The 14,719-nt window shown below is 41.4% G+C and overlaps 1 protein-coding gene and 1 long non-coding RNA gene across 14 annotated transcripts in view; one reads left to right on the top strand and one right to left on the bottom strand.

Annotated features, from left to right (window-relative positions):
* Positions 1-1,708: 1,708 nt before the first annotated feature.
* RPRD2 (regulation of nuclear pre-mRNA domain containing 2) overlaps positions 1,709-14,719 on the top strand; it is a 93,212-nt gene continuing 80,201 nt past the window's right edge. For 12 of the 13 annotated variants that reach the window (XM_082361302.1, XM_082361307.1, XM_082361304.1 and 9 more), the window contains exon 1: positions 1,709-4,406. In XM_082361302.1, the coding sequence (XP_082217428.1) occupies positions 4,202-4,406 (205 nt within the window). In that variant the 5' untranslated portion in view covers positions 1,709-4,201. The remainder of the gene's footprint in view (positions 4,407-14,719) is intronic. The other variant, XM_082361305.1, reaches the window with a different exon arrangement.
* LOC309614300 overlaps positions 9,690-14,719 on the bottom strand; it is a 276,916-nt gene continuing 271,886 nt past the window's right edge. The window contains exon 2 of the long non-coding RNA XR_014236098.1: positions 9,690-10,375. This is a non-coding gene — a long non-coding RNA (uncharacterized lncRNA). The remainder of the gene's footprint in view (positions 10,376-14,719) is intronic.

The raw sequence follows: 14,719 nt of genomic DNA, 5'->3' as shown, positions 1-14,719 counted from the left end.
ACTCCCTCCTGCTTGACAAATATTCATTACATGGCTTTCAGAACATTACTTTCTGGGTTCTCCTTCGCTGGTCGTTCCTTTTCAATATCCTTTGAAACTTGTTCCTTATAGCCCAGTCCTTGGTCCTCTATTCTATCTACGCTCACTCACTTCTGGGCAACCTCATCCATCTCATGGCTTTAAGATCATCTATATACTGACAGTTCTCAAACTGATGTTTCCTACCAAGAACTTTTTCATGAACTTTAGACTCACAATATCTGGTGCCATTTATGCCTCTGACATCTCAAACTCAAGATATTTAACTGAAATCCCTATTTCTACTCATTTCTCACAGGACTGCTCCTTCCCCTTTCCTCCCCTGGTCCGTCTGAGAAAATGGCAATCCATTCTCCGAGGGAGCAATATCACCCCACATGGGGAAAAAGTTGGCTCTTGGGGGATGAAAAAGTCTTAGATATTACAATGCTTTGTCACCTTCCAAAGCTCAACTCTACCCAACAAAATCTTACTCCTTATTTAATTTCTCTCATTTTCTTGGCTGTGACACAAGCAGCAATGACATTGAGTTCATGGAAGATACAAAAATTGTATGCAAAGTCAGTAAGCCCGTGCGCCACAACTACTGAGCCCGCGTGCCTAGAGCCCATGCTCCGCAACAAGAGAAGCCACCGCAATGAGAAGCCCGCGCACCGCAACGAAGAGTAGCCCCTGCCAGCCGCAACTAGAGAAAGCCCATGCACAGCAACGAAGACCAAACGCAGCCAAAAATAAATAAATAAATAAAATAAATTAAAAAAAAAAAAACTGATTCCCTGGTGGTCCAGTGGTTAGGACTCGGCGCTTTCACTGCCATGGCCCGGGTTTGATCCCTGGTCAAGGAACTAAGATCCCACAAGCCGCGCGGTGTGGCCAAAAAAAAAAAAAATCAAAAACTGATTTCATTGCTATTATGTATTTATATAAATTGTTAATTTACATATGTAATGCAGTGAATTACAATTTATATACATAAATTACATTAAAGTTTACTCAGCAAATACAGTTATAAAGTTAAATATTATTAGCATTAAAATTTTTTAAGTTTTGGGACTTCCCTGGTGGCGCAGTGGATAAGACTCCGCGCTCCCAATGCAGGGGGCCCGGGTTCGATCCCTCGTCATGGAACTAGATCCCACATGCATGCCGCAACTAAGAGTTTGCATGTCACAACTAAGAAGTCCGCGAGCCGCAACTGACCTGGCACAACCAAATAAATAAATAAATATCAAAAAAAAAAAAAGAATTCAATGGAAGAAAGACATCAAAAAAAAAATTTTTTTTTTTTAGGGGCTTCCCTGGTGGCGCAGTGGTTGAGAATCTGCCTGCCAATGCAGGGGACATGGGTTCGAGCCCTGGTCTGGGAAGATCCCGCATGCCGTGGAGCAGCTGGGCCCGTGAGCCACAACTACTGAGCCTGCGCGTCTGGAGCCTGTGCTCCGCAACAAGAGAGGCTGCGATAGTGAGAGGCCTGCGCACCGTGATGAAGAGTGGCCCCCGCTTGCCGCAACTAGAGAAAGCCCTTGCACAGAAACGAAGACTCAACACAGCCATAAATAAATAAAAATAAAATAAATTTAAAGCTGCAGTCTCTATAAAAAAAATTTTTTTTTAATTTTTAACAAAGATTTTAGTCACTCAACTCTGCATTGAATAAAAAGTAAACTTCATGCTTACTCTTGTATAAAGCACAAATATACAGACAGTACATAAACAGATATACAATATAACTGTGGCATTAATATTTCATGGGGGTTGAGGGAATAGGAAAAAATATCTAAGAAGAATCTTTAGGGTCAACAGCAATGGAAAAAAAGGCTGAGAAACACTGTTCTAGTTAATCAGGTCAGAAACCTTGGTGTCATATTTGACTCTTTTTTTTTTCTTCTTCTCATATTCCCCTCAAGTCCATAAGCAATCCTTTCGACTCTACCTTCAAACTATATCCAGGATCTGACGCCACTTCTCTTTTTTTTTTTTGCCATGCTAGTAGAAGCCACCATCATTTCCTTGTCTGGATTACTCCAATAGCCTCCTTAACTGGTGGCTCTGCAGTCAGTCTATTTTCAACATAGCAACCAACGTAATCTTTTAAAAAGAATGCTATGTAACTTTTCTGCTTAAAACTGCTCTGCCTAAGTGTTCCCCACCTCAAAGTTAAAAGCCAAAGTCTTTACAGTGGCCTTCCAGGCTCTACATGAACTCTCTCCCTTCACCTCTCAGATCTCATATTCTATCACTTGTCTTCTTCTCTAGCCACAATGGCCTCCTTATTCTTCCTCTAATATATCAAGACATTCCTGTTTTAGGTCCTTTACACTTGCTGTTCCACCTGTCAGCATGTTTTTCTCCCCCTCCCCCATATTTGCTTGGTTACCTTGTGCTCAACATTCAGATCAAGTATCACTTCCTTCCAGAAGCCTTCCTTGATCACCAAACCACCATTCCCATTCCCTTAAGGACCACACACACAACCCCTCTCTCTTCCTTACCCTGCTTCATGCTACTTCATAGAACTTATTACTCCCTGATATATATTTTTTATGGTCTGCTGCCAATGAGCCCCAGCTGAAAGGGATTTTTGTCTATTTTGCTATGTTACTCCCCCACATCTAAAACTGTACTTGGCACAAGACGTTCAACAACTTTTTGTTGAATTAACAAATACTATATGTGAGCTTGACAAAACAGGTTCCCTGCCTCAAAAAACGTGAGTCTACTGGGAAGACGTGAAAGAATTAAAATACACTAACTGCATGTGTTCAGTGGAACAAAGAAGTCTCCAAATCTGCCCAGAGGATTTACATAGGCATATGCAATTGCACGGTTAATCTAGGTTGTGCTAATCAGTGTAACAATAAATATCTAAGGCTTTTGTAAACTATAATGTATTATGCAATTGTGAGACTGTATCATAACTGGCGAAGGTGAGATCACATCTTGCCATTTATTGTTTCCGCGTCTCGAAAATTCTACGGGGAAAATTTTCGTTTCACTTCATTTACTTCCTCTTCCTATAATCCAAAAAGTCAAGTGGCTCTGAGTGTTATCGTCTCAGGGGAGTGTAAAAAATTGTTTGGTCTGGGAGTCTGCGTAGTGAATGGCTCGCTTGAGCTGGCGCATGCGCATCCTCTGAGGCACTGCAAGATGGCTGCCAGCGACTTTGTGGCGCGTTGGTGCCCCGAGGAATTAGCAGCGGCGGCGGCGGCAGCTGCAGGTGCCAGAAAATAACAGTGGCCGCTGAGCGGTGGGAGTTTCTCGGCCTTGCTGTGTGAGCTGGACAGCCCCAAGAGAGACACCTCGCTAGGAAGCAAAACGCGGGGCGGAGCGGTGAAGCCCCTCCCCCAACCTCTCCTTAGTTTGACCAACTCCCTCTCCCACCCTTCTCTCCCCGTTTTTCCTCCCAACCCGCTACGCGCTGGCCTGCTGCGCAGGCGCACGAATAATCGAAGCGCCTCCTTAGCCCTTGGGGCTTGTGGGCTTCTGCGCGCGCTTCTCGTTCTTCTCCCTTGATTGGCCAGATTGCCCCGCCATCACACCTCCCTCTGCTTTTTCTAGGTTGAGAAGGAAGCAGGGGGGCGGGGCCAAGCAGCGCGTGCGCGATAGTGTTGCTGTCCCTTTGCTGCTATTGCGTTGCAAAAAAAATCCTGACTAGGTAGCCTTGGGCCTTTCTGTTCTAGAGGATCTAAAGGAGAGAGAAAGATTTCTGCATCTGAAGGGGCAGTCGGGTAGTATTAACTTTAAGATATTCATGCCCGCTCTTAGAGGAGTGTGGGGAAGGGCCTTAAGCGTTGAGAGCCGAAGAGTATAAAACCATTAATTTCCGGGCTAGGCGTTTAGAAAGGCTTTGCAGGACCTGTTTTCTGCTTAATTCTTCCGTGATTACTGACTGGTTTAAACACAATCCCTTGAACAATTCCGATAAACCTTCGAAACCCGCAGCCCCTCTTTGCAGCGTGTAGGAGCCGCCAGCGTGCCCAGCAACTGGTCCTCCCGTCCTACCTCCAGAAGAGCCTAGCGCGTGCACCATCCCCACCCCCTGGCCTCCCTCCCCACCTGCGGCTTTCACGCACTCGCAGTGATTGTTTTGCCCGCTCCCGCCGCCGTCGCCGCCGCCGCCGCGGCCGCCAGAGGAGCAGCAGCGCTTGTGCAAACCGGGAAGATGGCGGCCGGCGGCGGCGGAGGCGGCAGTAAGGCCTCCTCCTCGTCGGCCTCTTCGGCAGGGGCTCTGGAGTCCTCGTTGGATCGAAAATTCCAGTCGGTAACTAACACCATGGAATCTATTCAAGGCCTGTCGTCTTGGTGTATAGAGAACAAGAAACACCACACTACTATCGTCTACCATTGGATGAAGTGGCTCCGGAGATGTGAGTGTTGAGGGGTGACTAGGGAAGGGAAGACGGGGGATGGAAGGAAATACTACCCGAAACGCTTAGGGTTTCCCTGTGGAGCCGCTGCATTCGGTTGGGGTTGTTCATATTAAATCTTCGACCAGAGTGTACACAAACTCAGACCCTATTCCTAGCCAGGACTGTCCTGAACTGCAGGAGGCTCATCATTTCTTGGATTTTATAGCGACTGACTTGGTGTGACCTTGGGCCGTTGGGCCCAAGTCTGTTGAGATTTACATGTTGTTTTAGAGCCTTGTAAGGTGATGTTGTTTTTACTGAACCTTCACAGAAATTGTCGCGTCCGTTTATTTCTTATAGGCCCTGACGTGTTAATGATTTCTTGTTTTCCTGATGATAGTAGACACGCTATGGTTTAAGCAGTAGTAAATGCACCTATTTCGCTGGAATATGTGGGACCATTCTATTTTCCACTGACCTAAAACTTGTGATGTGTAATTAGAAGGGCCTTACCTAGATGAAGAGGTAACGTGAGCTCCACATAGAGCTGAGGCGACCACCTGAGAGGTTTTTGTAGCTATATTTGCTGCGGTAAAATACAGGCTTCTTGATACTGACCGGAAACAACCGTAGTCAGTATCGCCACTAACACCATAAAATGGAAAACATATCCGGCTACTTTTCAACCAGTTCAGATACCTTTTTAAAGAATAGGAATTGGTTTCATAGGTGATCAAAACAAAGAATCAGGAAGTGTGCTTTTGAATAGGTACTACTCTTTTACCCCAGTTAATTGTTTTTTTGTCTACATCGTGGAGTTTTTTTCACTTTGCTGCGTTACTGCAGAAAAGAGGTCTATTAGACTGTCAGGAAGCATGGCTTGTTTGCAGAAAATTTCAGATCTTTTAGGACAAAGTGTGGAGAAGTCATTTGTTGCTTCCTGCTGAGAAGAGAGGGTTGACCCTAAATCCATGTATATCTATTTGAATTTTAGGTCTGTTGTTGCTTCCTGTCTATGGCATGTCACCAGTGAGACCCATCGTCCACTTATTCTTCTTATTCCACTTTTGCTATTGACCCTATAGTGTTTTAATTTGTGTTTACTTTTAGGGAACAGATGGATAAAACTTAAAAAATCATAGACCCCAAACTTCAAATCATTTGTGTATAAAGTTATTGTTGGGAGAGATGTTTTGTGGCTCTTTGAATAATATATGCAGAAAGGGTTGTATAACCAAGGCAGGATTACCTATATTTACCAATAGCAGATCAAAGTTACTTCTTTCCAAGAGGTAAAATTAGAACATACAATATCAAGTACCAGTCATTATCAAAGACTCACATAGTATCTACTATGTGCCCAGCCCTTTGTCATTTACAATATATCTAGTATCTCATTATACCTTAAACTAACGCTAAGAAGCAGATTTTTTAATAATTGATTTACAGATGTGGAAACTAAGCCTCAGAAATGTTAAGTAAGCTGCTTAAATTTATACAGTAAAATGGTGGAGTTGGGATTTGACTCCACCATATCAGATGACAGTGGCCACATTTAACTTTGTAAAGTAATGTTTTCATGATTATTCTTCAATGTTTTTGGTACACCAGTGGTAGCAAGCAGTGCTCAAGCCTGAGGACGTATTCTCCTTAAACATATTTTTCTTCCTGTTTTAAAACATTTTTACTTTTCCTCCCTTTGGGCTCTGGTGCTTTAACTGTATGGTTACATCATTTGCAAGGATAAGTTGGTCGCCATCCCTGCCTGTGGGATTACAAATGCAATTACAATATTTTTTCCAGTCAGCGATAACGAGATACACTGGAGCCAGAATTTTTCTGCCTCTACTTTTGATATTGTGCCTGAGCTTATTTCCCTTGTTGATATTTTAAGAGTGAAAAAAATGATTGCTCTAGGAAGACAGTACTTCATTTGAAGTGCATTATATATAGTTTGTATAGTTAAATGCTTTTGGCTTTCTATAAACCTGATTTTTTTTTTTGTCTGGTGGAATGCAACTTAACTTTCTAAAATGGTTAAGGGTAATTTGTAGTTGTTTTATATTTACATTGAGTGAACATCGTTTATCTTATTGTAAGTAAAGCCTTTTGAGAGAAATATTCAGGAGATTGGTGTTAGAATTATTTTAGTTCGAGTTTGGTTTTTAAGTCAGCTTTAGGCAAATTTGTGAAATAGGTGTCTTTGGCATTCCCAGCCTTTCTGTCCATCTTCCTGATGCCCCTTTTGCTTGTCCTTTTTTTCTTTTGACATCCATTATTTAGTAATTTATATTTAGACCTCAGTGTGAGTTTAAGTAACTGTTAACTCTTTCTGAGATATTTTCATTTTTATCCTTTATTTCATAATGTGTAATAAGAGACTTTTGTTCACTTTAAAGGAAATAATTGAGGGAGTTCTCTGGTGGCCTAGTGGTTAGGATTCCGGGCTTTCACTGCTGTGGCCCAGGTTCAATCCCTGGTCGGGGAACTGAGAGCCCGCAAGCTGTGCAGTATGGCCAAAAAATAAATAAATAAAAATTAAAAAAACAATAAAGGAAATAACTTAGAGAAGGCAAGTAGTCTTCCTGAAGACACACTCCATGGTGGGTTCTACTGATTTTTTTCAGACTTGTTTTAATTTGTTTGATTGAAGCTTCCATTGCTATCATTTTTCAAAAGTGATCTTTCTGTAGCCTAAACCGATGTCATTTCTGTGCTTTAAAATCCTTCAGTGATATCCCATTGCAACAGGCTTTAAGGGTTAAACTTCTTTTTACTACAAGTAAAAGGTCTACAAGTTCCTACACCACCTGCCCTGCATACTACCTCTCAGGCTTCTTCCAATCCTATCTTCCCATCATTTAGATCCAAGCTCAAATATTACCTCCTCAGAAAGGCCTTCCCTAATGATCTTATTTAACATGGTTCCTTCAGTTGCATTCTAACACATCACTTTATTTTCAGTATATGAAATTACCTTATTTATTTGTTTATATGCTTACTATTTATTTTCTTCCACCGGATGACAGGGCTATGTCTTCTTTGCTGCTACATCCCCAAGCAACTAGAACAGTGTTTGGCATACAATAAGTAATCAATAAATATTTGCCAATATAATTTTGTGGAATAGTTAATCAAGAACTTGAATTGTTTTAATTTCTGTTTATCAGAAGGCAGCGTTTATAATTTAGTAAAAGAAATGATAGGTATGGTTGTTGGCAGTTTCAAAATATGGCTCTTATATGAGCTTGATGTGCAATTTGACTAGACTGTCATTTCTGTATTTTGTTCATCCGTCCCATTTTTAATGTAACATGGAAATCAGTATGGAAAAGTAGAAAAACACAGACTTTAGAATTAGACCTAGGTTCAAATCTTAATTCCATCAGTTAATACCTGGGCACAGTACTTAAATTGTGAGTCTCAATTTCTGATCTGTGAGTAGAGATAATTATCTCTCATAGGCTTGTTGTCTAGACTTAAGAAGATAATGCAGGTATTTTAGTATAGGTCCTAGCATATATGTATATGTTCAGATTATTATGATGACAGTGATGATGTAGATAGTCTTAAGGTCCTGACTATTCGAAATAATTACTTTGTTTTGGGAACAGTGCTGGAAATTACATTCCCAGTCAGGGGGAGATGATTTGGATCAGCCTTTCTGTAGTGAATTAGCAAGTTCTCTGAAGAACTAGTAGGACAAAATGGAAAATACTGTGTTCATGATATCTCCAAGTTGTTTTGCTTCTAACCATTGAATGGGCTGGTCTGTTTTAGAAGGTGTATGAGAATTGAAATGAGTTTTTGAAGAAAAGGGGGTTATAGGAAAGTAGAATCATTTGTAGAGCAGAAAAGCTGTTAAGATTTCCCTTCAGCTGTTTTTGGTACGAACTTTAAGTATGTACAAGATTAGAAAAGTAATAACATTCCCGCCACCACTGATCACCCCACTTCAGTAGTTATCTTTTTTCTTTTAATTAATCAATTTATTTTTGGCTGCGTTGGGTCTTAATTGCTGTGCGCGGGCTTTGTCTAGTTGCGGCGAGCGGGGGCTACTCTTCGTTGCGGTGCGCCGGCTTCTCATTGCGGTGGCTTCTCTTGTTGCGGAGCACGGGCTTCAGGAGTTGTGGCTCGTGGGCTGTAGAGCGCAGGCTCAGTAGTTGTGGCCCATGGGCTTAGTTGCTCCACAGCATGTGGGACCTTCCCAGAACAGGGCTCGAACCCGTGTCCCCTGCATTGGCAGGTGGATTCTTAACCACTGCGCCACCAGGGAAGTCCCAGTAGTTATTTTAATGGCCGATCTTTTTTCTTCTGTCCCCTTTACTTTCCCTTCTCCTCCTCCTCATTTGAAGAAAATCTCAGTACAATCTGGTATTTTCTCCACAAGAGAAACTGTTACATAAACATGGACTGACCAAAAAAAAAAAAAAAAAAAAATCTCTTAATACAGGATTAATTTGTTGCAGAGAATTCGAAAAGTGCAATTTACTATTTTTGATGTACGGCAGTGGTTTCTCAGATCCTTGAATGGACCGTGAAGATGGTAATAATTTTCTAGCTAACTTTTATCCAGTGCTTATTATGTGCCAGGCACTGTTCCAAGCATTTTGCATGTATTAATTCATTCAATCTTCATACTTCTTTGAAGTAGGTATTGTTATGATCCCCACTTTACAGATGGGAAAACAGAGGCACTGAGAGGTTGAGTAACTTGCCCATGGTTAGAGAGCTAATAAGTGGTAGATCCGGGATTCAACCCAGGCATTCTTGATTTAGAGCATACGCTCTTAGCCACTGTACTACACAGCCTTTCCTATTCATAAAATATTTTCTACAATATTAGGCCATGCAGATTAACTATAATGTCTAGATTTTGAAGCTTTGTGGATATTTTTGTTTTTATTTTTGCTTTCTGTGGGAAAACTGATTATCTTGTATAGATTTGAAGTTCTGATAGTCATTTATAATTAAAAAGGAGAACAAATTGAACATGTTAGTTACTAAAGTTGTCTACTTGATAAAAATTTCTAAATGTTAGGTGTTTTAGATTAAATAATAGAAGGATTTTTATGGTGGCAAAAAGTTTGGGGTACCACACTGGTACCTCCATTGGTCAGTGGAGAGTGAAATCTATAATCTTGTATTTGATATTGCACAAATCTGAGGGTCTGGAACTATTTTCTGCAGCTCTGGTATCTGAAATGTAGCTATTCCTTTAACTGTTTACTTTCCTTGTAATTCATCCTTTGTAGCAGATATGTTGGCTACACATACAGAGTATAACAGTACTGCCATAGCTTTTTTTTTTTTTAATTATTTTATTTTATTTACTTATTTTTTTGGCTGTGTTGTGTCTTCGTTGCTGCGCGCGGGCTTTCTCTAGTTGCGGCGAGCAGGGGCTATTCTTCGTTGCGATGCGCGGGCTTCTCATTGCCCTGGCTTCTCTTGTTGTGGAGCACGGGCTCTAGGTGCACGGGCTTCAGTAGTTGTAGCACACGGGCTCAGTAGTTGTGGCTCGTGGACTCTAGAGCGCAGGCTCGGTAGTTGTGGCTCATGGGCCAAGCTGCTCCGCGGCATGTGGGATCTTCCCAGACCAGGGATCGAACCCCTGTCCCCTGCATTGGCAGGCGGATTCATAACCACTGCGCCACTGGGGAAGTCCCTGCCATAGCTTTTTTTTTTTTTTTAATTTTTTATTTATTTATTTATTTATTTATTTATGGCTGTGTTGGGTCTTCGTTTCTGTGCGAGGGCTTTCTCCAGTTGTGGCAAGTGGGGGCCACTCTTCATCGCGGTGCGCAGGCCTCTCACTATCACGGCCTCTCTTGTCGCGGAGCACAGGCTCCAGACGCGCAGGCTCAGCAATTGTGGCTCACGGGCTTAGTCGCTCTGCGGCATGTGGGATCTTCCCAGACCAGGGCTCGAACCCGTGTCCCCTGCATTGGCAGGCAGATTCTCAACCACTGCGCCACCAGGGAAGCCCCCTGCCATAGCTTTTTAATCACATGTCACATGTATACAAATGTAGGTGGACTAGGTACAAATTCTTACTTTAAGTTTCTAGGTGAATTTTGCTTATAAATCCCTAGTTTACATTCAGTTCTTTTAACAAATATTTATTGAATACCTACTGTGCCAGGCACTGGGGACACAAGCAGGTGAATAAAATAGAGAAAAATTTTTGTCCTCTCAGAGCCTATACTGTCAGAAGAGGAGACAAGCACCAAACAAACAAAATATTAAATATATTAGAAGGTAAAAAATATTAGGAGTGCTAAAAAGAAATATAAAGCAGGGAAGGGGAATACAGAGTATTACAAGAGTTTGTACTTTTGTTTTTTTTTTTAATTTATTTATTTATGGCTGTGTTGGGTCTTCGTTTCTGTGCGAGGGCTTTCTCTAGTTGCGGCAAGTGGGGACCACTCTTCATCGCTGTGTGTGGGCCTCTCACTATCGCGGCCTCTCTTGTTGCGGAGCACAGGCTCCAGACACGCAGGCTCAGTAGTTGTGGCTCACGGGCCTAGTTGCTCCGCGGCATGTGGGATCTTCCCAGACCAGGGCTCGAACCCGTGTCCCCTGCATTGGCAGGCAGATTCTCAACCACTGCGCCACCAGGGAAGCCCAAGAGTTTGTAGTTTTAAATTAGGTGCTAAGGGAAGGCCTCACTGAGAATGTGGACATTTGAGCAGGAAAGTGAGGTATAGGCAATATAGATAGGAGAGTGTGACAGGAGAATGTTCCAAGACAAAGAACAGAAAAATACAAAGATCTTGAGGTTAGAGTGTGCCTGGTGAGTTGAAGGAACAACAAGAAAGCTTTTGTGGCTGGAAAGGAGTAGTGAAAGTAAGGATTAGCAGATGAACTCGGAGATTATGGTGGGTGATACGGCAGAAGGGGCAGATCACAAAGAATTTTATAGGCATTCTTGGGCTTTTATTTTGAATGAGATGGGGCAGAGAAGTGATGTGAACAGATTTCTGTTTTTAAAAGATCATTCTAGTTGCTGCAGAAACAGGGATGCCAGTAGGTGGCTATTGAAGTAATCCTGGGATAAAATATTGGTGGTTTGGACAAGCTTGTGAAAGTTATAAGAAGTAATTTAATTCTAGATCTGTTTTGAAGGTAGATCCAAACGGCTTTCTAGATGAATTAAATGTGGGGTAAGAGAGGAGAGTTATCAAGAATGACTCTGGGGTTTTTTTGGCTGAGTGACTAGAAAGAGTTGACATTTATTGACAGACTTCACTCATTTAAAGTGTACAGTTCATTTGTTTTAGTATATTCACAAAGTTGTGCGACAGTCACCACAGGGTATCTGCTTAGTATGTAAATTGTCCTTGGAGCCATCAGCCTGGAAGAGATGTACTAGGAAGTAAGTGTAGATAGAGAAGTAAGTGTAGTAAGACAGAGTAATAAGTATAGATAGAGAAGAGGTCCAGAGAGAAGGCTCTGGGGCATTCTGGTATTTCAGATACCTCTTTCTATTTACTTGGTCTAATGTGTTATTGTGTTTGGTTCTTTCTGAGGTTCAAGGTAAACTTTCAGCTCCCCAAAGAAGTAATAAATCTATTTTGATCTCTTGCATATTTCTACTCTTGGTTTAGGTTTAATGTCACTTCTGGATTAGTTAGGCATTAGGTCTGTTATAATTCCCAGTTGTAAAATTATTGCATAATCAATATTCTCTCTGCCCTTTGGATGCCTAGGTCACCTTTTCTTCCATCCATTGCCCTAGGTTCATAGAGATGTAGGTAATTTCCATGTTTTCTGACAGTGTTTCAAAACATGAGCTACCGTAATTATTACATGTAATTATTGTGATGGTGTATACTAAATGAGCCTTTTAATGTGTATTATGAGACTTCACAAGCAGTTGTTATATTCTTCATTTAGCTGCTTTGTCTCTCAAATGCAGAAGGGTTGTATTATATACATGGCCTTAGGTGGATTTAAAGCAATATGTAAAACATTCTTTTGCTGTACATCCCATAGTAAGCTAAATGTTAAATTATATAGCAAATAAACATTCCCATAAATCAAAGTGTGAAACAGTATTGACAAACTTCAAGTGATTTTGTGGTGTGGAAATATCTTGAAAATTCCATTGGAAATTTCCATTTCCAATGGAAAATTACTAATATTAACATTTCCTTAAACAGGCCACCCCAAAATTTCAGTTCTGTTGGTAGAGAAGGGGTGAGTGTATGTATGTGTGTAATTTCTTCGAGAGTGGAGACTTATGATTTTATTCTTAGTGATTTGGCTTCCTGCCTTTGATAAACTAATAAATAATAGATGCATCCAAACTCCCTTTTCTCCTAAGCTTTTGTCATTCAGTTATGATCTTTTTTTAAATTTTTATTTTTAAATTAATTAATTAATTTTTTTAACCCCCCTGGCATCAGTCATGGACAGAGAAAGCTACAATTCCAAGATTCCTAACACCCTGGTCTCCGGATTCAAGGTACAGCTGGCAATAGCCTCTGTCTACCAGGCAGGTGATGGAAACCAATTTGCAAGTGTGAAGCCAGCTGGTGGGAAGATAAAGAGGGGGCTGAAGGGGCTGTGAGGCTCTTTTTTTAAAAATTAATTAATTAATTTTTGGGCTGCGTTGGGTCTCTGTTGCTGCACGTGGGCCCCCTTCATTTGCGACGAGCTGGGGCCGCTCCTTGCTGTGCGCCCGCTTCTCATTGCGGTGGCTTCTCTTGTTGCGGAGCACAGGCTCCAGGCACATGGGCCTCAGCAGTTGTGGCTCGCGAGCTCCAGAGCAGGCTCAGTAGTTGTGGTGCACGGACCCAGTTGCTCCGCGGAATGTGGGATCCTTCCGGACCAGGGCTCGAACCCGTGTCCCCTGCATTGGCAGTGGATTCTCAACCACTGCGCCACCAGGGAAGCCCAAGTTATGATCTTTTTTTTTAATCTTTTTTTTTTCTCACTTTTCCCAAGTGTTTAGTGTTCTACAGCAGTACTTTAAAAAGTCCGAAGGGGATATTTTGGGTTAGTTGTTTTAAAATTTCGTCTGAGAACTAAGACTACATGAGGTTTTTTAATGTGTAGAAGGAGCTCAGAGACCCTAGTAAAAAAAAAATTACTCAAAAACTTAACACCGTTGCACAAACCACCTTGACTGAGTTTCTCATCTGTTTGTCAAGGAAACAAAAAGGAGTTGGTGCTTTGTAGTGCTTTTGATTCCACTGCATGCACAGATTTTAGTTATAGAACACTGGAGAGATGCACATCTTGTGGAGAAGTAGTAGAACCTAGTTACTCCTTTTGGAAAAAGGCAACAATTCCATTTGTGCTTTAGAACATTAAAGTCTTTCTGGCTAAGATAAAGATAGTCTAAAAAAAAAACTCATTGTTTTTCTTGTTCTCTTAGAAACATTGAAATAGAGGCTGTTTGATGAAAGAAATAAAATGTTTAATATGCTGGGTTAAAATTTTTTTTTTTTTTTTTTTTTTAAAACCTTCAGTGGATTCCTGCTTCCCAAACTATAGTATTTTTTTTTTTTAAAGAAATTCACGTTCTTTTATTTATTTATTTATGACTGTGTTGAGTCTTCGTTTCTGTGCGAGGGCTTTCTCTAGTTGCGGCAAGTGGGGACCACTCTTCATCGCGGTGCGCGGGCCTCTCACTATCGCGGCCTCTCTTGTTGCGGAGCACAGGCTCCAGACGCGCAGGCTCAGTAATTGTGGCTTACGGGCCCAGTTGCTCCGTGGCATGTGGGATCTTCCCAGACCAGGACTCGAACCCGTGTCCCCTGCATTGGCAGGCAGACTCTCAACCACTGCGCCACCAGGGAAGCCCGTGGGTTTAAATTTTGGTTGCAGCCTTTTATCTTTCCCTCATCTCTCTTCCTTCACTTCACTTGCTAGTGATTAGTTTCACTTACTTTCACCCTATGGTTTCTTTGGTACCCACCAGAGGTGGCTGGGGGGAGAAAGGAGATTGATTATTTCCTTTAGTGAAAGTTTCACTGTTAGAAGGGAAAAGATTTTTTAATGTTAGGCATTATAACTTATCATTTTTAATTAAAAAAAGACCCGAATGGATCCTGTGCTGTTTTTGTGTTCCCTTTACTGTCATGATAGTTTTAAAATGGTAGCATAACACATTATTTTAAAATGATGATCTCTAAGAGGCAGTCAGCATTACTTGAGTTATTAACATTTCTTTTATAGTGTATTCTTATGTCTAAAGATACAGAATTCAGAAAATTAATTTAGAAATATTGGGTGCTTACTCTACGTAAAACTTTGTTAGGTCGCTCGCTGAAAGAGATGGAATTATGAGGAACTTAACATTTCGTAACTAAGATAAGAATTGA

Source organism: Balaenoptera borealis (genome assembly GCF_965194805.1).
Source record: "Balaenoptera borealis genome assembly, chromosome: 1".
Lineage (NCBI taxonomy): Eukaryota > Metazoa > Chordata > Mammalia > Artiodactyla > Balaenopteridae > Balaenoptera > Balaenoptera borealis.
Note: the sequence above shows the minus strand (reverse complement) of the source record. Positions and strands in the feature narration are given on the sequence as shown.